Raw genomic sequence first — 25,723 nt, forward strand, 5'->3', positions numbered from 1 at the left:
TGAGCCACTGTAAGTGGCCTTTGTAATTTATTTTGGATTGCTTTATGTCCTAAAATATGATCAGCTTTTTTGAATGTTTTATGTGTGCTTGAAAGGAAAAAAAGATATTCTGCATTTCTTTGCTATAGTCTATATGTTCATTTGGTCAAGTTTTAAAAATATGTTCAGTGTCTTCTATATCCTAATATTTTTCTCTTTCATTGAGTTCTTTTTTTTGGTTATGTTCTCTACCTAGCATTCTAATTTATTTTTACAGTTTGATCTTTCACCTTCTGGACTTTTCAATTCTGTCAAAATGTTCAACCCTTGGGTTTTATTGCTTCAACCCTATGGTTGTTTTATAGCCTATTGCTGATCATTTATGGGCTATTCTTGACCCAAAGCCTTTTGGGGTCATTTTCTTTTTCACTCGTTTCTATTGGTTCTTGTTTGTGGTATCTTACCTTGTGTATTTGGCCATTTTTGATTAAGTACTGCACATTGTAAATGATAAATTATCTGTAGCAATATTGTGAGGCCTTGGTTGATTGCCATCTTCCCTTAGAGCATTGCTTTTTTTCTTTGTTTCACCCAGATGACTGGTGGCTCTAACAATCTGAAGGTGGAACCACCTTCATCCAGGGTACATTTAAAGATTTTTATCTAGATCACCCAGATGACATAAACATACAATTCAAGTTTGTCCAAGGGTTGATTTATTTCTGTTTTTTCTTATCCTGGGAGTATATCCTGGGGTTTTGGCTTCAAGTGAGTGGCGGTTTATCAAACTTTCTCCTTGTTCATAAGATTTTATTTTTAATGTTTATGGATACATAATAGTTGCATATATTTGTGGGGTATATGTTATATCTTGATACAGGCATACAATGTGTAATGATCAAGGTAATTGGGGTATCCATCATTTTAAGCATTTATCATTTCTTTGTGTTAGGAACCTCCCAATTCTACTTTTTTAGTTATTTTGAAATATACAATGAATTACTGCTAACAAACTTTCTCATTTTGAGACACTCTTGATGTTGACTTTTGTGTTCCTTGATCTATAACGATTTCAAGAGCAAGCCTGTTTTTCTCTCATTATCTGGATTTTCAAATACTAGAAAAGCTAAAATAGTTTTGGGTGCTTTGGATTCTATTTTGCTTTGATTTTAGCTAGGTGTTTGTTCACAATCTTGTTAAGTGTTTGGAGCTTTAAAGATGTTTCTAAAAAGTATTTCCTCTAGCATTTGTATTTGTGTATAAAGGGACATTTCATCCAAGATATGTAGTTTGCCATCACCAGAACTAAAGTGTTTTAGTTTTTATGTCTTAAAAAAAAAGATTGATCAGCAATACTCATATAAAATTGCAGCTAAATCCAATATGGCATTTTTTCCCCTCAGTATGAATAGTGGTATTTAAAAGACCGTTCTTGACATCCACTCACATATTTATTTTTTATTTTTATTGAGACCGAGTATCGTTCTGTCGCCCAGGCTGGAGTGCAGTGATATGATCTTGGCTCACTGTAACTATCACCTCCCAGGCTCAAGCAATTCTCGTGCCTTAGCCTCCTGTGTAGCTGGGACTACAGGCACCCACCACCATACCCGGCTGATTTTTTGGTATTTTTTCTAGAGATGGGTTTTCACCATGTTGTCCAGGTTGGTCTGAAGCTCCTGACCTCAGGCAGTCAGCCTGCTTCAGGCTCCCAAAGTTCTAGGATTACAGGCATGAGCCACCGTGCCCGGCCCCACTCACATTTGGATTCTCAGCCTTTTTTTTTTTTTAGATGGAGTTTTCACTCTTGTCGCCCAGCCTGGAGTGCAATGATGTGATCTCGGGTCACTGCAACTTCTACCTCCAGGGTTCAAGTGGTTTTCCTGTCTCAGTCTCCCGAGTAGCTGTGATTACAGGTGTGTGCCACCATGCCCGGCTAATTTTTGTATTTGTAGTAGAGACAGGGTTTCACCATGTTGGCCAGGCTGGTCGCAAACTCCTGACCTCAGGTTATTCACCCACCTCAGCCTCCCAAAGTGGTGGGATTACAGTCATGAGCCACCTTGCCTGGCTTGATTCTCAGTTTTGACTGCCACAGAAGTGCGATCTTGGCTCACTGCAGCCTCTGCCTCCCAGGTTCAAGCAATTCTCCTGCCTCAGCCTCCTGTGTAGCTGGGCCTACAGGCATGTGCCACCACGCCCAGCTAATTTTTGTGATTTTAGTAGAGACAGGGTTTCACTATGTTAGCCAGGATGGTCTCTATCTCTTGACCTCGTGATTGGCCCACCTTGGCCTCCCAAAGTGCTGGGATTACAGGCGTGAGTCACTATGCCCAGCCACAAATGTTCTTTATAAATACTTACATACAGAACTTTTTGGGTCGTCTTAATGAGAATGATTAATTTTTATCTTGTTTCCTTTGAATGAACCATACCATTATTGGCAGAGAGTAGAATATTTAAATATTTCCTGGGTGTTCTTTCAAACTAGCCATAGAAAATGAACAAATGATTCATTTTCAGAAATGTTCTGAGCATCTTTTACCAGGAATGTGGCTGACATGGATTCTCATATAGCTGGCTCCTTGTCATTGCCATCTCAGCTCAAATATTATCTTTTTAGAGAAGCCCTCCCTGTCTGAGTAATCAATCATTCTTTTCCCCTCCTTCATAACAAAATACAAGATAATAGTCTCATATTTTTTCTCTACCAGCAAAATGTTTCATGAGGGTAATGACCTTGCCTGTCTTATCACTGTGTTGTGTGTCTTATCCTGAAACAGGGGAGGCAATCAGTAATTATTTGCTTAATGAGTGAATAAATATTTGTTTCTTCTCAAATTGTTACATCTTTTTCTCTAAATGTCAGAGTAATCCTTTAAAATTTTTTGATTCTACTGAACTAAAGTCAAGTTTTCTAAAATAAGTATAGCGAAAGGAGGTCAGTGTAGCTGGAGTGAAGCTAGTCAAGGGAGAGACTAGTAGGAGATGATATCAGAGGAGGGGAGGTCAAGGCCTCTGTCTCATGTGGATTTTGGTTTTCACTCGTAATGATATGGGAGGCCATTAGAGGGTTTTGAATGAGAAGTGACATGATCTGACTTAGCTTCAAGAGTTACTCTGACTTCTGTGAGGTCTGTAGGAAACTTCTGTAGGGATACTGAAGATGGTCTATTCTGGGCTCTCACATCTGTTCTATTGGCTGAGTTATTTATCTGTGCCAGAACCACCCTGTCTTAATTCCTATCACTCTATTATAATCCTCAACATATTCAGTACGGCATCTTGCCAGATCCTACCCTCAAAGCCTAGTGCTTTTATAACTTTTCTTATCATTCTTACTCTTTTCTTTCTCTTATTCTTTGCTGCTCATACTTGTAGTAGGAGGGTGTTGCTTCTACTTGGAACTCTGCCCTTCCATATATATTTTAAAATCAGCTTGTCTTAATTCTTTAGAAAACCTTGTTGGGATTTCATAGATCAATATGGAAAGAATTGATACCTTTATAGTTTCGAATTTTCCTAGCCATAAAATTTGGATAACTTATTTAGGTGTTTTTTAATGTCTTCGAGTAAAGTTACGTATATATTTGAAAAGTGATCTTGAATATCTTTTGTTAAATCTTAAGTGTTTTTTATTAATTATCGTAAATGTATTTTTTGTTTTTGTTTTCGTTTGAGACAAGGTCTGGCTCTGTTGTCCAGGCTGGGGTGCAGTGGCGCAATCTTGGCTCACTGCAGCCCCTGCTTCCCAGGCTCAAACCATCCTCCCATCTCAGCCTCCGGAGTAGCTGGGACTACAGGCATGTGTTCCACGTCAGCTAATTTTTGTATTTTTTGTTGAGACGAGATTTTGCCATGTTGTCCAGGCCAGTCTCGGCAAATTGCTTCATGAGTTCAATCTGCTTGCCTCAGCCTCCCAGAGTGCTGGGATTACAGGTATGAGCCACTGTGCCCTGCCCATAAACGTGATTTTTAAAAATTACATTTTCTATTTCTTACAAATGAGCTTTACAAATCCATTTGATAATTGTGTCTTAAGTTTATATTCAGCTACCTTGCCAAATACTACTACTAATAATAATTTATGAATTCTTTTGAATTTTCTGTAAGGTAATAATATCTGTAAATTCTGTTTTTGTTTCCCTGTTTTCAATCATACATTTCAGTCATTTATTGTTTCTTATTTTACTAAGCCAGCTGTAACCCATGAGGATGTTTTCGTTTTTTGTTTTTGAGACAGGATCTTGCTGTGTCACCCAGGCTGGAGTACAGTGGTGCCATCATGGCTCACTGCAGCTTCGACCTCCTGGCCTCAAGCATTCCTCCCATCTTACCCTCTGAGAGTAGCTAGGACTACAAATGTGTACTACCACACCTACCTAATTTTTGTATTTTTTCTAGAGACAAGCTTTCACCATATTTCCTAGGCTGGTCTTGAATTCCTGAGCATGAGTGATCCATCCATCTCAGCCTCCCAAAGTGCTGGGATTATAGACATGAACCACTGTGCCTGGCTAGGATGTTTAATACTAATGTTAATAAGTATTAGTAACAGAACTCCTTGTCATGTTTTTGTTTGTTTTTTTGGACACAGGGTCTCACACTATTGCTGAGGCTGGTGTCCAGTGGCATAGTTATGGCTCACTGCAACCTTGACCTCCTGGGCTCAAGTGATCCTCCCATCTCAGCTCCCACAACTTTGCCCTCCAGGCTAGGTTTTTTGTTTTTTTTTTTTTTATGGTAGAGACTGGATCTCTCTGTGTTGCTCAGGCTGATCTCTAATTCCTGAGCTCAAGCAATCCTCCTACCTTGTCTTCCTCAAGTGCTGGGATTATTCACGTGAACCACCACCTCCAGCATATGTTCTTAAGTTTTAAAGGAACTATGTCTCCTGTTTTACATTTAAGAATGATGTTTGGGCTGGACGTGATGGCTCACACCTGTAATCCCAGCACTTTGGGAGGGTGAGGCAGGCAGATTACCTGAGGTCGGGAGTTCAAGACCAACCTGACTAACGTGGGGAAACCCCATTTTCATTAAAAATAGAAAACATTAGCGGGGTGTGGTGGCACATGCCTATAATCCCAGCTATTCAGGACACTGAAGTAGGAGAATTGCTTGAACCCGGGAGGTGGAGGTTGTGGTGAACCGAGAGTGTCCCATTGCACTCCAGCCTGGGCAACGAGAGCGAAACTGTTTCAATTAAGAAAAAAAAAAAAAAAAGAATGATGTTTGTTGTAGGTTTTTGTCAGATGCCCTTATCAGGATATGCATATTTTAAAATCACCTAATTGTGTATATATTGCTTTTTAGAAAGCTTGCACCAATTTACATTCCTACCATCATTGTGTGAAAGGGCACTTCTTGACAGTACTTATCCACATCACATGGGGTATTCTTGTTAAAAGGTTCAGATTTTACAGGCAGCGAGGAACTTCTTTACTTGTTTAGGTTTATTTCTTCCTTTTAAAACAATATTTTGTGTTGGTACCAATGTTATTCTTTTTAGAGATACGATAGGTTTTTTGAAACAAAAGAACTTATTTTGAAAATATTTCAGATATAGAGAAAAATTGCAAAAACTGTGCAAAGAATTTCCTACTTCCTATATCCTTGACCTAGATTTTCCAAGTGTTAACGTTTAATCATATTTGCTTTATCATTCTTCCTGTCTCTTTTTCTTTTCTCCCATATACAGATGTAATTTTTCTCAGTGGTTTAAGTTGCAAACATGATGCCCCTTTAAAAACTTTAGTGCTATTTCTTCAAAATGAGAACATTGTTTTATATAACCAAAGTACTAATATGCAAATCAGAAAACTGACAACAGTACTATAATCTGTGAAATTTGAATTGTATCAGTTGTTCTTTATAGCCAAAAAAGAAAAAAAGCTTTTTCTTGTTCAGGATCTAATCCAGGATCATGCCATTATATTTCACTGTCATATCTCTTAATCTTTAATCTGGAGTTGTCGCTTCTCGTTATTCAGTTGTTTCATGTCTTTCATGACCTTGACATTTTAAAAGAATATGGGCCAGTTATTTAGTAAAATGCCCCTCCCTCAACTTGGGCTTATCTGTTGCTTCTTGTGGTTAGATTCAGGTTTTGCATTTCTGGCAGGAATGCCACAGAAGTGGTGATGTGATGCATCCTATCAGGGGGCATATAATGTTGGTTTTGTCCTCTTATTGATGATGTTAACTTGATCATTTAATTAAGGTGGTGTCTGGCAGGATTCGTCAGTGTAAAATTACTATTTTTCTTCTTGTAATTAATAGGTATCTTGTGGGGAGATACTTTGAGATTAGATAATATCCTGTTTTCCATCAAACTTTCAACCACTAGTTTTAGCATATATTGATCGTACTTGCTTGAAATAATTATTACCAAGAGTGATTGCCAAATGGCGATTTTCTAATTCCATCACTACATTTATTATTTGGCATTATACTCCCCAAAAGAGCTTTCTCGTCTCCCTCATTTATTTATGTCAGTAAGCACTTAAAAAAAATTATATGGGTTATAATCTGTTACTGTGCTTATTTATTTCATTGCTGGTATATTCCCAATTAGGCCACTGGGAGTCACATCAGTCTGATTCCTGTGTCCTTTTGAGGTACCCCTATCATTCTTTGAGCATTTCCTTTCTGGCTCCACAAAAATATACCCTAGGCTCCTATTGTACTTTTCCTGCCCTAGCCTTGGAAGCAGCCATTTCTTCAAGGAATCGTAGTTCCTTTTATTAGAGCATTAGAGCACCAGCTGTGTTCATAGCTATAGGGATATCATTGCTTCTAGGCCTTCTCAGCAGACAGAGCTAGGGAATATAGGTATGTGAGTGTATATTTACACAAAAACATTTATATCTTTCTATAGCCCTCAGTATATTAAAAACTGAGCTTGTATTGTTAACTCCAACTCCAAGCCTTCTCCCTTTTTATATTTGTTACTCCCTTTTATGAGACTAAGAAACCAAGGTCAGTATATTCACAGAATATTTACCTATTTGCCCAATCTTAGCATACACACAAACAAGTTTCATGTCACTGTATAAAAGCAGGTATCTAAGTAGAGTATAGTATTTGTTTATAATTCTTTTTGTTTTTAGCTTTGGGAGAGTAGATAGTGAAAATGCTGTTTTCAGAAGTTACCTGTGGTTAATTCATTTGCCCTGGTCCCCTAAAGTGTGGTTATATTAATGATTTCAAATACAGAGAGGTTCATTTGTTTGTTTGTATTTGTCCCATTTTGGATTCTTCCCTCCTATTACTGTTGGTTTCTTGTTCATTTTAAATGTATAAAACATTAAAATGGATTGAAAGTAACTATATAAAAAGGTAGGATAGGTTATTAGAGTACTGCAAATATAAAACTTATGGCTTTTAATTGTGTTTGTTTTTTTCAGGAAATCATTTAATACTTGATGATTAGAACAAATATGTGAAAGCTCCCACCAACCAGTGAGAATTTCTTCCTTCAGAAGGGTTTTTGTTCTTACTGCACAGCTTTTTTGGTGCCATGTTTTATGGCTTGCATCAAAAGAGGAGTTTGTCTTCATGAAGATTCCTAACATTGGTAATGTGATGAATAAATTTGAGATCCTTGGGGTTGTAGGTGAAGGTAAGTTGGAATTTTTGTGTTCCTTGAGTTTGGAGCAATGAGCAGTTAGTTGTTCCTACCACCAAAATGTTACTAGTCTTATTCTGTTAATTTAACCGGTATCAATTCACATGTGTGTCTGAGAGTAAAATATTAAAAATAAAATTACTCTTAAACAATTTGGGTCTTACTCTCCAATAAAAAATTAATGATATTTTAAAACCCTTTAAAGTTTACTAAATCAAAGGTTTTTTTACCCATTTCTTTTAAAAAGAGCCCCAGTGTTAAAACAGTCTTGACTGCCTTCATTCATTTTTTTTTAGCAATCATGAGCTCTTCCTTAGTCTACATTTTTTTTCTTGGTTACATTTTATTTTTATATCAGCTAGGCTTATTTTGAATAACGTAAATTCCATTTATTTATTTATTTGTTTGAGACAGAGTCTCACTGTTACCCAGGCTGGAGTACAATAGCACGATCTCGGCTCACTGCAGCTTCTACCTCCTGGGTTCAAGCAATTCTCCTGCCTCAGCCTCCTGAGATTACAGGCCTGAGCCACTGTGCCCAACTAATTTTTGTATTTTCAGTAGAGGCTGGGTTTCACCATGTTGGCCAGGCTGGTCTTAAACTCCTGACCTCAGGTAATCCACCTGCCTTGGCCTCCCAATATGCTGGGATTACAAGTGTGAGCCACCGTACCCAGCTGAATAACTTAAAATTTATTTGTATATGTTAAATTTTACTTAATACATGGTAAATAAATGAATGAATAGCTTCTGTTTCTTTGAAAAAGAGATTACATTTTGTAAATTCTGAGGCACACAATTTTATCTCCGAAATCAGGATGTATCTTATAATCAGTATCATCTCATGGTTTAATTGACAGCACTCTTCCTTTCCTAATAGTACATAAAATAATGCCCACAACCAAGGGAATGCCATTGATTTGATGAAATATGATGTCATTTTGTGTAAACTGACTCCTAAAAAAATTCATTTCTTCCTGATTTTTCCTGCTTAGTAATTTTTGCTCTAGACTTAAAGATAACTTTGGGAATTTTGATCAAGGATTCTGTTAACAGAGGACAAGTGATTATAATTATGGTTTCTCAGCATTTATATCTTTAAAACATGTTACAAAAATTTCATATTTCAGTTTTTTGAAATAAACTTTGAATTCCTAAAAGACTGTAAAAAAGTTTACCTATGTGAACAGAAAGCTGTTAAGTTTTAAGCTGTATATGTATGTATACAAAATTTTCAAATATGTATAAAAAATTAAATAGTTTAATCATTGGATGCTTGTTTCAAGGTCTGAAGTTCAAATCATGTAAAACAAATAGGTCTTTGTTCCTTGCCTAGTCAACTCCTTTTCCATTTCTTCATTGATGTTATATAAAAATTCATTCTCAGTGTCTTGCCTACCATCTGTTCTATAATGGCTGCCTTTTTTGTTTATTTTATTTTTCAAAAGTATTAGAGTTAAAGACTAATGCAATAAAGGTGTGCTGACTGTAGAAGGCTATCACATAGGGTGTAACAATGTTAGAATGTTCCAGATTCTGGGCCTAAGTTTTCCTAGATCATAACTTGTTTTTCTCAGTATAGCCATAGGTGATCGATCATCTTCTTTGGGACTGGCTCAAAATTACCAGGCATATATATATATATATTAGAATATATTACTTTAAGTTGTAATCAGAACCACCATTGCTGTATGTTTCTTTCTTTGGAAGTCACTTCACATATTTTTTTGGCTAGGATATACATATAAAGTATATAAAACTCTGTCGCCGGACGTGGTGGCTCACGCCTGTAATCCCAGCACTTTGGGAGGCTGAGGCGAGTGGATCACAAGGTCAAGAGATTGCTATCATCCTGGCCAACATGGTGAAACCCCATCTTTACTAAAAATTCAAAAATTATCTGGGCTTGGTGGCGTGCACCTGTAGTCCTAGCTACTCGAGAGGCTGAGGCAGGAGAATTGCTTGAACCTGGGAGGTGGAGGTTGCAGTGAGCTGAGATCGTGCCACTGCACTCCAGCCTGGCGACAGAACGAGACTCCATTTCAAGAAAGAAAAAAATCTGTCAAGCAAAGTCTACATTTTTGTAGTTTAGACAGTGTATTTTCCACCCCGTAGAAAAACTGGCATAGGCAGTTAGAGAATTGGACAATTGCCTGGCAATTGTGGGGTTAAGTTAGATGGTTATAATGGCTGGTTCTGCGCTGTGATAACAGGATTCATCCATCTCTACCAAAGTGAGGGAGACTTGTTCAGGTCCTGTAGACTCTATTGGAGACACATTTCCCAATTTTGTCTCCCTGAAGCCCCCTTCTCGTAGATGAATGCAGGCTTGCCAGTCTGCTAATGTTAATGTTCTTGATGTTTCTGCAAAGCTCAGCTATCGTTCATTACATTTTGATTCTCTTAGTTAGATTTTTCGCACTATATTTTTAACCTCGGTTTCCTGGGTACCTTGCTGTCAACTCTGTTCTACTTCTAAGGAAGAAGTCTTTTGCCTCAATAATAGTAACCCCAAAGGTGGTTACTTATCGAAATACACTAAAGAAAATAATACAAAGAAATACATGTGGCCTTTGTGCATGAAGTGAGTCTTTATGGCAAAAGGTAGCAAATCCTACTAGCTATTAATTGGAATACTGAGGCCTGTACCATTTTGCTAGTCAGGAGAGACATTCAGCTGGGTGTGGTGATGCATGCCTGTAATCCCAGCACTTTGGGAGGCTGAGGTGGGAGGATTGCTTGAGGCTAGGAGTTTGAGACCAGCCTAGGCAACATAGCAAGATCATGTCTCTACAAAAAAACTTAAAAAAAAAAAAAAGAGGGCCATTTCAGTATCCTAGAGGAAGATTTTAGATTTTAATGTCTCATAGAACAGATAGTGTATTTGGTGAGCTCTGTGCTTAAGCTTACTATTGGGATGTCATTAGCTCTTAAGGTTTTTTTTTTTTTGAGATGGAGTCTTGCTGTGTTGCCCAGGCTGGAGTGCAGTGGCGGTATCTCAGCTGACTGCGACCTCTGCCTCCCGGGTTCAGACGATTCTCCTGCCTCAGTCTCTTAAGTAGCTGAGATTACAGGAGCCCGCCACTATGCCCAGCTAATTTTTGTATTTTTAGTAGAGATGCGGTTTTGCCATGTTGGCCAGGCTGGTCTCAAACTCCTGACCTCAGGTTATCTGTCAGCCTTGGCCTTCAAAAGTCCTGGGATTGGGCCGGGCGCGGTGGCTCAAGCCTGTAATCCCAGCACTTTGGGAGGCCGAGGCAGGTGGATCACGAGGTCAGGAGATCAAGACCATCCTGGTCAACAAGGTGAAACCCTGTCTCTACTAAAAATATAAAAAAATGAGCTGGGCATGGTGGCGCGTGCCTGTAATCCCAGCTACTCAGGAGGCTGAGGCAGGAGAATTGCCTGAACCCGGGAGGCGGAGGTTGCGGTGAGCCAAGATTGCGCCATTGCACTCCAGCCTGGGCAACAAGAGCGAAATTCCATCTCAAAAAAAAAAAAAGTCCTGGGATTACAGGCATGAGCTACCATGGCTGGCCTAGCTCTTAAGTTCCAGCGAATCTTTTGAGTTAATTTTCAAAGTTAAGACCAAATCTTATCTTCATAAATGTGTAAGCCTACATTTAAACATATCTCCCATGAAATTTTCTTTAAAAAGAGAAACATGTAAAAATACTTGTTGGAGGAAATGACTTGTCTATACTCTTGATTTGTAATAAATGTATAATAAAGTATGTTCCATTTGTATGTGGCTCATTATTGCATTACCACTATAGAATCTCGTCACTTTAAGAGTCATTATTATAACACTGAGAAGCAATGTCAATATAGCAGAGCTTTGATTTTTTTCAAGACCTATAATTTGTATGCATGCCCTTGATTGTTTATTTCTTTTTATTATAGGAGCCTATGGAGTTGTACTTAAATGCAGACACAAGGCAAGTACATGATTTTTAAAAAGAAATATCTATATATGTTGACACTAATGCAGTGCTCTGTGCATGTAGGCATGTACAGGTTGAGCATTCCTTATCTGAAATGCTTGGGGCCAGAAATGTTTTTTATTTTTTTGGATTTTGGAATTTTTCCATCTATATAGTGAGACATATTAGGGATGGGACCCAAGGCTAGGCAAGAAATTCATTTATGTTTCATGTATACTTAATACATATAGCCTAAAGGTAATTTTATGCAATATTTTAAATTTTTGCCTAAAACAAAGTTTATGTACTTATATGTGGAATTTCTACTTGTGGCATCATATCAGTACTCAAAGTTTTGGATTTTGGAACATTTTGGATTTTGGAATTAAGGATGATCAACCTGTAATTAAAACTCTGGTTATGATGATGTTCTTTAATGAAGTAGAATTAATATGTGAATGCGTCCAGAAAGAGACTACTTTTAGATAAGGTTGATCATGGTTGGGTAGTTCTTAGTTCTTAGCAATCGCGTGCTATTTTTTTTTTCAGCCGACCTGTGCCATACACCTCATAATGACATTTAGGTCAACAGTGGACAGCATGTACGATAGTCCCATAAGATTATGATATGGTATTTTTTGTTTAGATAAAAAACATATATGTTCAGATATGCAAATATTTATTGACTGTGGTACTCAGTAAGGTAACATGCTATACAGGTTTATAGCCTAGGAACAATAGGCTATACTATGTAGCCTAGGTATGTATTAGGCTGTACCATCTAGATTTGTGTAAGTACACTCTATGATGTTTGTACAGTGATAAAATCACCTAATGGCCTATTTCTTAGAATGTATTCTTGTCATTAAGTGATGCATGACTCTATAAATGAAAAGCTGCCTAATGAGAAAAGAGAAAAGGTGGTGGGATGGGAAGAAGAAAGCAAGGCAGTGACAGATTTAATTTATGTTCAAGTACTTACGAGCAAAGAGTTTTTTTTTTTTTAGTATTTTTCATAGAGACCCATTAACTTAGATTGCTTGATGCATTTGAATCTAGATTTGAAGGATAGTAAGGTAGGTGTTTGGATATGAGCTAAGACTTGGGATAATAGTGTGTGATTATGATTATTGGCTATAGTTGATCATCCTTGAACAGCTGTGAAATGAACCTTACTAGAAATTATTTTAGTATGATAATCAGCAATTATTCAGAGAAGTTATTGGAAGTTTCCATAGCTGTTGTTCAATGGTAAGCATGTTTTACTTGGAGAGTAACTTTCAGATGGCAAGTACTGAAACTGTAACAAACACTCGCTTAAATATTTTTCTATGATGGCATACCTAATCTGAGTATTTGGCTTTATTTGCATATAATTTGTTAAGACCAAGGTTTTGTCTGTGATGATTTTAGCAATTTAACCCAAGACATTTAAACTCTTAAATCTGTCATCTATTGAAAATAATATATGTGTGTATGTGTGTAAATATGCACACATGTGTAAATAAAGATGATACTCTTACATTTGCTTTTTCTTTCCTATTTTACAAAATCCTACCTGCCTTTTGGATTTCAGCCTTTGTGATAGTTAATATATTTTTGTGTTTTAAATCACAGATCTCTCACTTTTAGGCAATGGCTTTTGTATTCTTGAAATTGGGTATTTGAACTATTTAATGTTAATAATAGTTATCTGAAGACTTCTTTGCCATTAAATTTTCAAAAATGGTTTGAATACTATTGGTTCTTGATTAAAGATGATTAAGAATTTAAAATAATAAATGTAATAAAAATAAATTTAGCACCTTGAGCACCTTGTTAAGAAATATTACTGTGGTTTGAAATTAAACAAATGAAAAGCTCCCTAATAAAATGCTAAATGCTATACTTTTAATGAGTTGCCTTTAGTTATAAGTTTCTGAAGCTTAAAAAGAAATTCCTGGGTGCATATTACTTGGGGGAAATAGGTTATTAGTTTCATAGTTAAATTTGACTGTTTCTTGAACATAAAACCTCCTTTTATACAGTGGCTCTGTTTATATAACATTGCAAATGGAAGCTTCAGTTCTTCTAATCTTGGGTTTTAAAACTCAGAGATTTCTGAGATATATACATATGTTACATACGTACATATACACATGCATAAATATGAATTACGTATACATATATCTGGTATATATTATACATCAGGTACAGAGTCCAAATGTTTTCTCACAGTCATTGTCATACTTCAACCTGTGACCTTTTTCTCTATACTGTCATGTGACTTTAAGCTCTCCTTCTGCATTTTATGTAAAAATTAAGTTATTATTCAAATATATTGTTTTTATCTTTCCATTTACTGATTTGTTAAAATGGTTGTTTTTGTGTACCTGGTTCTCAAAACACACAGTTAGTGCCAGCAGGATGGGCCCAGTGTGAAAGTGGATGAGAATGGACATCTCTGCTCTTAGGAGACCAACTCTAAATGTGAACTCTGATTTTTAGTTACTGTGTGTAGGGCACTTGGAGTTACAAGGATAAATAAACCATACTTTTCTTGCCTTCATTTGGCTTTATGGTCTGTCTCAAGAGATAGAAGAATAGATACTTAAAAAAAAAAAAAAGAAACCAAGCCTATGAGGTGGCTGCAGATGAGATACATCTAAAACATTTTTCTCTTTGCTGTCCTTCACTACATGAGGTCACACACCAGCTCCTTAAGTGTTGTTGCTTTCTCCTTGCTTGTGTCTAAAAAGATATCACTGAATGGAAAATTTAAAGCATAAATTAGTGCCTATCTCAGAGTATTATAAAACTCTTTTTTAGAATCTGCAGCTGTTTAGTCATTAGGCTTGTTATAGATAGTATATCCTTTTCTCAGCTAAAATCAGACCTTCAAATCTATACCCCATTATCCAAAAATAGAGAATTTGATGCTTCTGGTAAGATTGACGCTTTAGGGTCAAACAAATGGATTATAATGAAACTCATGTTATAATTAAAAATGTATATAATCTTCCTGATTGTACTCATATGTAATCAGGCCAATATATTTTGCATACCTTTAAAAATTTAGTGAAGTGTTTATAAAACTGTAAAGTCAGGTTTGTGTGATTGTTTATGTGTAAATTGGGTATCTTTTTGAAAAGGTTGGCTGTGGGTGTATACATAATTAAATAATTCTTATGTTGTTTATTTGAGCAAGTATGGAAGAAAGTCACTGTTTTAATCTGTGTACTGTTGCAGTAATTTAGAGGTCATGCTGATAAATAGGTGTATTTTGTCTTTTGCGCACAGACTATGACACCGGGCTAATCCAGACCAAAGACCATACTTCTTAATTTACTGAAATGCTGCTCAATTTAAAAGGAGAAATATAGCTTGTACTGTTTTTTTTTTTTTTGACAGCTAACAAAATTAAGCTGTATATATTTATTGCATATAGAACAATAAGTTGTTATATACACACATTGACATGCATATGACAACTCTTAGCAGTGACTAAGCTTCTTTTTAGGACTCCTTAGGACTACTCACATTTGAAAGATGTTCTAGGCTGGACACAGTGGCTCATGCTTGTAATCCCAGCACCTTGGGAGGCTCAGGCAGCCATATCACCTGAGGTCAGGAATTTAAGACCAGCCTGGCCAACGTGGTGAAACCCCGTCTCTACTAAAAATACAAAAATTAGCCAGGAGTGGTGGCACATGCCTTTAGTCCCAGCTACTCGGGAGGCTGAGACAGGAGAATCACTTGAACCCAGGAGGTGGAGGTTGCAATGAGCCAGATCGCACCACTGCACTCCAGCCTGGGTGACAAGAGTGAAACTCCATCTCAAAAGAATTTAAAAAAAAAAAAAAAAAAAAAGATGTTCTGGTTTGGACCTTTACCCTGCAGATATACATAGTTAATTATCTTTTTATTTGCATGTCTGTTTTTTTTTCTCTCATGCCTCAGCCTCCAGAGTATCTGGGACTACAGGGCATGTGCCACCATGCCCTGCTAATTTTTGTATTTTTAGTAGAGACAGGGTTTCACCACATTGGCTAGGCTGGTCTTGAACTCCTAACCTCAACTAATCTACCCACCTCGGCCTCCCGAAGTGCTGGGATTACAGACATGAGCCGCCTCGCCCAGCGTTGTGTGTCTGTTTTAAAGTGCCTGTGAGATAGGCATATTTTATAGCATGCTTTTCTTAGCAAAGACCCAAAGAGGTCATGCTTACAACAAGGCAAGGAGAACTGGTTGGGGTTGAAGTAAAGACATTCAATGAGAACTGGAGGAGTAGACTTGTACGGCTTGATAGACAGGCTGGAGAGTGATGCTCATTGAGCCTAGGACAGAAAGTGCTTATTCATATAATCCGTTTCCCGTGACTGTGGTTGACTTATGAGAAGTTTTTGTTTATTTTGAAGTAGTAGGTCACATATGCTTTTGAGATACACGTTTATACAAAGCTGTGAACTTCCATCATTGGGGTACAGCCTATAGATGTTCAATAAATAATTACCTTATGTTAGAGAACTAAAAATGAAGGATGTAGTGGAGAGCTGTTGCAGAGTAGCAGGGACTTGGTCCTTATGGAGGATGAAAGATGACTCTAGGAATTTGAATGTGGTAAACTAGAAAAGCTTTGGTATTATTTATCTGACTGGAAAACTTATAAAAGGTATATCAGTTTGGGGGGAGAAATAATGAGTTTGGCTTTAATAATAAAGAATAAAAATGGCAGCAGAATATAAAACCTAGTATTAACAAATACTACCTATTGAGCATCTACCATATGCTAGACACTCCGCTAGATGTCTCAATCTCTGCAATAGGGTAACTCTCTTCTTAGCTTCATTTTACAGACGAGGAGACTGAGTCTCAGAGAGGCTATGTAATAGGGCCAAAATCATGTGGCTGATAAATGGTGGAACTAGGCTTTGATCTGACTCTGGAAATAGCTAACTTGAGCATGAGACAGGAGTTGTCATTCTTTCTTTTCTTACTTTTTTTTTTTTTTTAGTTGGAGTCTCACTGTGTTGCTCAGGTTGGAGTGCAGTGGTACAGTCTCTGCTCACTGCAACCTCCACTTTCCAGGTTCAAACAATTCTTACGCCTCAGCCTCCCGAGTAGCTGGGATTACAGGCATGAGCTGCCATGCCTAGCTAATTTTTGTATTTTTAGTAGAGATGGGGTTTCACCATGTTAGCCAGGCTGGTCTTGAACTCCTGACCTCAAGTGATTCACCTGCCTCAGCCTCCCAAAATGCTGTGATGACAGGCTTGAGCTATTGCACCCAGCCTACCCTTTTTTTCTAATTGCTAAACAATTTTAAGAAGATACTTAGATACTTAAGGAAAAAGATTTTTCTCCTCATAGAGAGGCACTCATAGAGAACCATTGTGTCTGGTTTCTGCTCTTGTCCTGGGTTTTGTTCCTGTTCCAATTAATTCTAGGACAGTGTCTAGAACACTGAAAAAGTCTCACCCAAATTCTAATTCTTTGTATTATAATATTTTGTATTTGAGATTTTGCTAGACTGTTGATATCGGAAAAACTACAAATGCCGCTGTTGTCTTTTTTTTTTCTAATGAGATGGGGTCTTGCTATGTTGACCAGGCTGGTGTCGAACAGTGGTATGAGCCACTGCACCTGGCCACTTCTGTTGTCTTTTTATCTATTAAAGAAATAATGGCTCATATGTCATTTTCCAAGCTGATCTGATTTTTTTTTTTTTTTGAGACGGAGTTTTGCTCTTGTCATCCAGGCTGGAGTGCAATGGCACTATCTTGGCTCACTGCAAACTCTGCCTCCTGGGTTCAAGTGATTCTCCTGCCTCTGCCTCCTGAGTAGCTGGGATAATAGGCACTCGTTACCATGCCCAGCTAATTTTGTACTTTTAGTAGAGACAGTGTTTTACCATGTTGGTCAGGCTGGTCTGGAACTCCTTACCTCAGGTGATCCACCTGCCTCGGCCTCCCAAAGTGCTGGGATTACAGGCATAAGCCATTGTGCCTGACCTGATCTTACTTTTTTAGGGAACTCGAAGAGTTTTGGGCCTTTGCAAGCTTCCTGGTTGCCTTTATCCTCATCATCCGAATCTGCATTTAGTTTATTTTTTGACAGTTTTTTAGTAAACAGTAAGGAAATGATCGTGTTATAATTAGTATTACCTCTTTCTACTCTGAAAACTTTTCCTCATTCTTCCTTTTCACAGTTAACTCAGTTCCTAAATCATCATTTCCCCCTCTCTTGTAGGGGATGAGTTGACTGGAATGCTTTTCCAGTTTCAAATCTTGGGAACATCTTTCATCCCTCTTCAGGAACTGGGTCCCTGCTATTCTGCAACAGCTCTCTACTACATCTTTCATCTTCAGTTCTCTAATTTAAGTTAACATTATTATTTATTGACTACTTATAGGTTGTCTTTAAAGTCCTTCCTATGGTAATCATAAAAATATTATTAGTTCAAAGAAGAGAACATCTCTCCTGCACTATAAGGTGAGTAATTTCATTAGTCTCTGATAAATGTGCTTAAGTGATTTATTCTAGCTCCTTAATGCCACTTTTCTTCAAAACTTCAGGAACAAAAATGAATGTGAATCATTTTTCCCCCTACAGGCCTGCAATATATATTCACCGATTAACAAATGCCCATCTAGTAGAAACTCTTGAGTAATTTAAGCATAGTTCTTTATCAGTTGTTGAAACTACTTACTACAAAGTAGTGCATGGATCCCGGCAGTTTGGAAGGCCAAAGCAGGCAAATCACCTGAGGTCAAGTGTTCAAGACCAGCCTGGCCAACTTGGTGAAACTCCATGTCTACTAAAAATACAAAAAAATTTGCTGGGCATGGTGGCGGACACCTGTAATCCCAGCTACTTGGGAGGCCAAGGTAGGAGAATTGCTTGAACCTGGGAGGCAGAAGTTGCAGTAAGCAAAGATCGTGCCACTGTACTCCAGCCTTGGCAATAGAGCGAGACGCTGTCTCAGCAAAAATAAACCACAACGTAGTACATGGTAATCTATTTCTACATAAGAAGTAATCCAGCACTGATTTACTGTGTAATTAGAAGCTGTAGTTCATATTTCATAATTTAAAGATATCTTTCATATATAAAAGCATTTTAATTTTAAAAAATCAACTTCTTTTGTTTCTAAAACTACCTCCTATACTTAAAAAACTGTGTTCTAGGCATGGCCTCATAAAGTAAAATTCAACCAGACATCTGTTTAAGTAAGAAAAATCTGTTGAGTGTCCATAAAATATCAGGCACTTAGCTAGGCACTGACTCTGCAAAAAACAGTAAGATGTAGTTCTTACTTTTAAGAAATTTAATCTAACATGGATAAATTAACAAATATAAGCTCATGTTGTCTATTGTCAGGAAGCTTAACGTATAGTTTGGGAGAGGTAAATTTAAGATAAGGTGGTAGTTGACATGATAGTGTGAAACCGTTCCCTTTTTTTTCCCCCCAATAAATTCTCCACTGAAGCCTGCTTGGGAAAAACTCAGGTCAGTAATAAAGGTGGTTAGGGGAAAGCATTTCCCAGAACCCCACAGAGAACTACCACAAAGCTGGAATAGAATTAAGGAGTAGCATTATTAGCTGATAATGGACTGAATGAGAATGGTATAGTGAGAACCTCTATTTTACCTGTAAGTGTCAGAGGGCCCAGAATCCTTGGTGGAGTAATGATGGATTATAGAACCTTCCCCAAATGGCACAGTTGAAACTTGATCTAGGAGGCCCAAGTCATTGCTATTAAGATTCTACCATATTAGAATGGGCAGGAGAACCTCCCCCAGATGTATAGATCTGGAGTTGGCAAACTATTGCCTGTGGGCCAAATCTGGCCCTCCATCTATTTTATGAATAAAGTTTTGTTGGAATGCAGCCACACTCATTCATTTAAGTTTTTTTTTTATCATTTAAGTATTTTTTTATGCATGCTTTTGCAATACAATGACAGAGTGGAGTAGGTGCAATAGACACTGACCCACAAAGTCTGAAATATTTATCTGGCTTTGTATAGAAAGAGTTTGCTGACTTCTGATGTTGAGCAACCCCTAATTAGGAGAATATTGTGGGAACAGCATAGTGGCCTTAGTGAACCACAGTCTCAATTTCTATTTGACTCTTTGCCCTTGGTGCTCTAGAAGCCTGAGAAATAAGGTTAATAAGGTGGGGGACTTCAGTGAAAATTACTTTTCCCTTGATCTGGACTTGAGTAAATCCTTTGAATGGCTGGGCAGGAAGTTTTGTATTGGTTACCTCTTTCACATCTCAACTGTCACAGCAGAGATGTGGAATTTGCTGGGTACTAGGCACACAGAGACACATACAGTCTATTTACCCTCTGTCACATCATTGACCTGCAGAGCTCCCTTTCCACCCGAAGATGAATAGGAAGAAAAAAAAACAGTTCTCATTGAGACTGTGAAAAAATTCTTCAGCTCAAGAGAATGACATTCTCATAAATATGAAGAGATTTATGAGTGTGAAATTCTTTGGAGAAAAATAGTGAGATTCAAGTGGACGTAAATAAGAAAGTAAGATGAAACAGTGGCTTTCAAGTGCCTCTTGTCTTCCAGGCATTGTGCTAGCTGCTTTATTTTCGTGTTGTTTTCAATCCTTATAATAACCATAAAAGTTAGAAGGAATTATCCTTCTCTTATGTGGAGGAAACTGGTGCTCAAATAAGTTAATTTCCTTTTTTTTTTTTTTTTTTTTTTTTTTGGCAAATAAGTTAATTTCCTAAAGGACATAACAAAATTAACCATTTTAAAGTATACAAGTATGTGACATTGAGTGCATTCATAATGTTGTGCAATCACCACCTCTTTCAAGTTCTAAAACATTTTTATCACCCCAGAAGAAAACTCTATACTCACTATTTTACCCCCCATTTTCCCTTGCCCCTGGTAAGCACCAGTCTGCTTTCTGTATTTACCTATTCTGGATATTTCACATAAATTGAATCATATAACATTGTATGATTGTTCTCCTCCTCTTCCCCCCCTCCCACCCCCCATCTCCATTCTGTTGCCCATGCTGGAGTACAGTGGTGCCATTTTTATTTTTAGCAGAAATGGGGTTTCACCATGTTGGCCAGGCTGGTCTCAAACTCCTGACCTCAAGCGATTCGCCTACCATGGCCTCCCAAAGTGTTGGGATTATGGATGTGAGCCACCATGCCTGGCCACCAAATTATTTTTTAATTGTAGCCACCCTAGTGGATATAGTATAGTATCTCATTGTGGTTTTGATGTGCATTTCCCCAATGATTGGTGATTTTGAGCATCTTTTTATGTACTTTTTGGCCAATTGTATATCTTCTTTGGAGAAATGTCTATTCAAGTCCATTGAGGGTTTTTAAATTGGGTTGTCTTTTTGGTTGAATTGTAGGAGTCATTCATATTATCTAAATATATATTCCTTATCAGATAGATGGTTTGCAAATATTTTGTAGGTTGCCTCTTCAGTTTCTTAGTATGCCAGATGATGCGCAAGGTTTTTAGTTTTGATGAAGTCCAGTTTATCTTACTTTTCTTCTTTATTGCTCATATTTTTAAAACTGTTGCCAAATCCAGTGTCATGAAGACTTACTGCTATGGTTTTTTTTAAATAGTACAGTAGTATAGTTTTAGCTCTTATGTTAGGTTGTTGATCCATTTTGAGTTGATGTTTGTATAGTTAAAAATTTTTTAATGACGTTTTATAAATTTAAGGGGTACAAGTGCAGTTTTGTTACACAGGTTTATTTGCATAGTGGATGAAGTCTGAGGTTTTTGTGTAACCATACTCAAAGAATGTACGTTGTACCTATTAAGTAATTTCTCATTATGTTTGTATTGTTTTTGTATATGTTGTAAGATGGGGTCTAACTTCATTCTTTTGCATGTGGATATCCAGTTGTCCCAGTACCTGAATTTGTAGAGATCATTCTTTCTCCGATTACTGGTGCTGGCACCCTTGTTGGAAATCAGTTGGCCATAGACATGTGGGTTTGTTTGTGGACTGTCACTTTTATTCCATTGGGCCATGTGCCTATATTTATGTCAGTACTTCACTGGTTTGATTACTATAGATTTGTAGTAACTTTTGAAATTGAGAAGTGTGAGTCTTCCAACATTGTTCTTCTTTTTCAATACTATTTTGGCCATCAAGGGCTCCTTGCAATTCCATGTGAATTTGAAATTAGTTTTTTCATTTCTGGGGGAAAAAAAAGCTGTTGGAATTTTGATAGAGATTGCATTGACTCTGTAGATTGCTTTGGGTAGTATTGTCGTCCTAACTGTAAATTCTTCAATTCATGAACATGGGACCTTTCCATTTATTTAAGTGTTTAACCTCTTTTAGCAGTGTTTTGTAGTTTTTGGTGTACTAGTCGTTTACCTCGTTGGTTAGATTTATTCTTAGATGTTTTATTCATTCAGATGCCTTTTTTTGTTTTTGAGATAGTCTTGCTCTGTTGCCTAGACTGGAGTGAAGTGGTGTGATCTTGGCTCACTACAACCTCTGCCTCCTGGATTCAAGCGATTCTCCTGCCTCAGCCTCCTGAGTAGCTGGTATTACAGATGTGCACCACCACGCCCGGCTAATTTTTATATTTTTGTAGAGACAGGGTTTCGCCATATTCGCCAGGCTGGTCTCAAACTCCTGGCCTCATGTGATCCACCAACCTTGTCCTCCCAAAGTGGTGGGATTACAAGTGTGAGCCACCGCACCTCTCTGCTATTTTAAATGAAATTGCTGTTAATTTCTTTTTTGGATTGTTTGTTGTTAGTATATGGAAATACTACAGATTTTTTTTTTTTTTGAGATGGAGGCTGTCACCCAGGCTGGAGTGTAGGGATGCGGTCTCAGCTCACTGCAACCTCTGCCTCCTGGGTTCAAGCCAGTCTCCTGGCTCAGCCTTCTGTGTAGTTGGAATTATAGGCATGTGCCACCACAGCTGGCTAAGTTTTATATTTTTACTAGAGACAGGGTTTCACCATGTTGCCCAGACTGGTGTCAAATTCCAGACCTCAAGTGATATGCCTGCCTTGGCCTCCCAAAGTGATGGGATTACAGGCATGAAACCATAGCAGCTTCAATTTTTTTTTTATCGTGGTAAAATATATGTAATATAAAATTTGTCATTTTAGCTATTTCTAAGGCCACAGTTTGACATTAGTTGTATTCACAGTGTACATAACCATTACTACTGCACAATTTTTTCATTACCCCAAACAGATACTCTCTGCCAATTAAGCAATAACTCTTTATTTCCCCCATCCCCAGTAGTAGTAACTTCTAATCTACTTTCTATCTCTATGATTTTTGCCTGTTCTAGTTATTTTATGTAAGTGTATATTACAGTATTTGTCCTTTTGTGTCCGATTTCCTTTCACTTAGCATGATGTTTTCAAGTAGTGTGTATCAGAACTTCATTCCTTTATATGGCTGAACAATATTGGAACAACATATAACAATATTATATGGTTGAACCTTGAAAACATCATGTTCATTGTATATGTATATAATGAACAAAATATGGTTTATACATGTAATTAGATATCAGTGTATTACCATCGAGTATTCATGCTGTTACCTGTGGGTTTTGTAAATGTCCTTTATCAGGTTGAGGAACTTGCCCTCTACTTCTAGTCTTCTCATTTGCCATGGATATGATATGTGGGTGAAGGTAGGCGGGCAATTTAAAATGCACAGTGTTATCTTATCACAAAGCAGCTGCCTCTTTCACCAAGCCTTCCCCTGGTTGTTGTGAGTTTTTGAATAGTTGCAGAGTTGTGGAAAAGTTGATTCTGATACTTTTTGCCAGCTCATTAGTTGTTTCTGTGGAGAGAGAGTCCTAGATTTCCCGGTTCTGCCATTTTCAGTGCTAACACTCTCCAGATATGTGTTTTGCACATATTTTCTTCCAGTCTTTCATGCCTTTTCATTCTTGTAATGATATGTTTAGCAGAGCAGAAGTTTTTAATTTTAATGAAGTCCAACTTAACATTTTTTCTTTCATGGGCAGTCCTTTTGGTGTGACATCTGAAACCTCATTGCCAAACTGAAGGTCACCTAGATTTTCTGGGTTATCTTCTAGAAGTTTTATACATTTGCATTTTACATTTAGGTATGTGATCCATTTTGAGTTAGTTTTTGTGAAACTTGTAAGGTCTGTGTCTAGATTCTTTCTTTTGCATTTAATCTAGCACCGTTTGTTGAAAATACTGCTTTCTCCATTAGATTGCCTGCGCTCCTTTGTCAAAGATCTGCTGACTGTATTTGTGTTGAGTCTGTTTTTTGTTTGTATTAGAGATGGGGTCTGACTTTGTCATCCAGGCTGCAATACAGTGATGCAATCATGGCTCACTACAGCCTCAAACTCCTAGATCAAGTAATCCTCCCATCTCAGTCTCCCAAGTAGTTGGAACTATAGGTGCATGCCACCATGCCTGGCTAATTTTAATTTTTTTTTTTTAGATGTAGTCTCACTCTGTCACCCAGGCTGTAGTGCAGTGGCACAATCTCAGCTCACTGCAACCTCCGTGACCTGGGTTCAAACAATTCTCCTAGTCTCAGCCTCCCAAGTTGAGAGAACTACAGGTGCACGCCACCATGCCCGGCTAACTTTTGTATTTTTAATAGAGATGGGGTTTCACCATATTGATCAGGCTGGTCTGGAACTCCTGACCTCAGATGATCCACCTGCCTCAGCCTTCCAAAGTGCTGGAATTACAGGCGTGAGCAACTACTGTTGTCCTAATTTTTAAATTTTTTTGTAGGGACACGGTCTTGCTATGTTGACCAGGCTGGCTCTTGAGTGTGTTTTTGTGCTTTATTCTGTTCCATTGATGTCTGTGTCTATTTTTCACCAATACCATATTGTCTCAATTATTGTAGCTTTATATTAAAGACGTGTAGTAGTATCAGTCCTCTCACTTTGTCCTTCTTCAGTATTGGGTTGGTACTCTGGGTCTTTCAGTATAATCTTTGACTTTAGTTTGTCAGTATTCACAGAATAGCTTCTAGGGATTTGGATTGGGATTACATTGAATTTGCAGATCAAGTTGAGAAGAATTGACATCTTAACAATACTGAGTCTTGCAATCCATGAACACAAAATCGCTTTCCGTTTATGTAGATCATCTTTGATTTCTTTCAACAGCATTAAATAGTTTTTCACATATAGATCCTGCAAATATTTTTTTAGATTTCATTAAATAATTTTTCACATACTGATCTTGCAAATATTTTGTTAGATTTATACCTTATTACTATTTTTGGGGTGTTAATATAAATTATATTGTGTTTTCAGTTTCAAATTCCAGCTGTTCTTTGCTGGTGTTCAGGAAAGTAATTGACTTTTGTATGTTAACTTTGCATCCTGTGACCTTGCTTTAATTATTAGTTCCAGGTTTTTTTTCTGTTTTTCTTTTTCTTTTTTTTTAGATTCTTTGGGATTTTCTATGTAGATAGTCATGTCATCTGTGGACAAAACAGTTTTTTTTCTTTCTTTCTTCCCAATTTGTGTATCTTTCCTTTTCTTATTATATTTCTTATGACTTCAGTACAGTGTTGAATATGACTGATGAGGGGAGCATCCTTCTGATCTTAAGCGGAAAGTGTGAAGTTTCTTACTGTTAAATATCGATAATGTTAGGTTTTTTGTAGATATTCTTTATCAAGTTGAGGAAGTTCCTCTCTATGCCTAGATTGCTGAGGGGCTGTTTTTTGTTTGTTTGTTTTTAAATCAGTAATGGAGATTGGGTTTCAAAAAATCCTTTTCTGTATCTACTGATAAGACCATATGATTTTTCTATGTTTCTATTTGGTGGTGGTAGTGTATTACATGGCTTGATTTTGAAATGCTGAAGCAGCCTTTCATACCTGGTGTATAGTTGTTTTCATATATTGGTGGATTTGATTCCCTTAATATTTGTTGTGGATTTTTGCATCTATATTCATGAGAGGTATTGGTCTGTAGTTTGCCTTTTGAAAAATATTTTTAGCTTATTTTAGTCTTAGGATGACACCAACCTCATAGAATGAGTTAGGAAGTATTCCGTCTGCTCCTGTTGCCTGTAAGAGATTGTAGATAATTGGTATAATTTCTTAAATGTTTGCTAGAATTCACCAGTGAAACCATGTGAATTACACATTTCTTGTGTAAATTTTGATAATTTGTATGTTTAAAGGAATTGATCCATTTCATCTAAG

At 37.3% G+C, this 25,723-nt stretch overlaps 1 protein-coding gene across 8 annotated transcripts in view; it reads left to right on the forward strand.

The window, feature by feature from the left end:
- CDKL5 (cyclin dependent kinase like 5) overlaps positions 1 to 25,723 on the forward strand; it is a 196,521-nt gene that overhangs the window by 65,172 nt on the left and 105,626 nt on the right. For 7 of the 8 annotated variants that reach the window (XM_078362838.1, XM_078362837.1, XM_078362841.1 and 4 more), the window contains 2 exons: positions 7,389 to 7,603; positions 11,513 to 11,547. The exons of the other annotated variant lie outside the window; for it this stretch is intronic. In XM_078362838.1, the coding sequence (XP_078218964.1) occupies positions 7,540 to 7,603; positions 11,513 to 11,547 (99 nt within the window). In that variant the 5' untranslated portion in view covers positions 7,389 to 7,539. The remainder of the gene's footprint in view (positions 1 to 7,388; positions 7,604 to 11,512; positions 11,548 to 25,723) is intronic. 8 annotated transcript variants of the gene reach the window in all.

Source organism: Callithrix jacchus, chromosome X, assembly GCF_049354715.1.
Source record: "Callithrix jacchus isolate 240 chromosome X, calJac240_pri, whole genome shotgun sequence".
Lineage (NCBI taxonomy): Eukaryota > Metazoa > Chordata > Mammalia > Primates > Cebidae > Callithrix > Callithrix jacchus.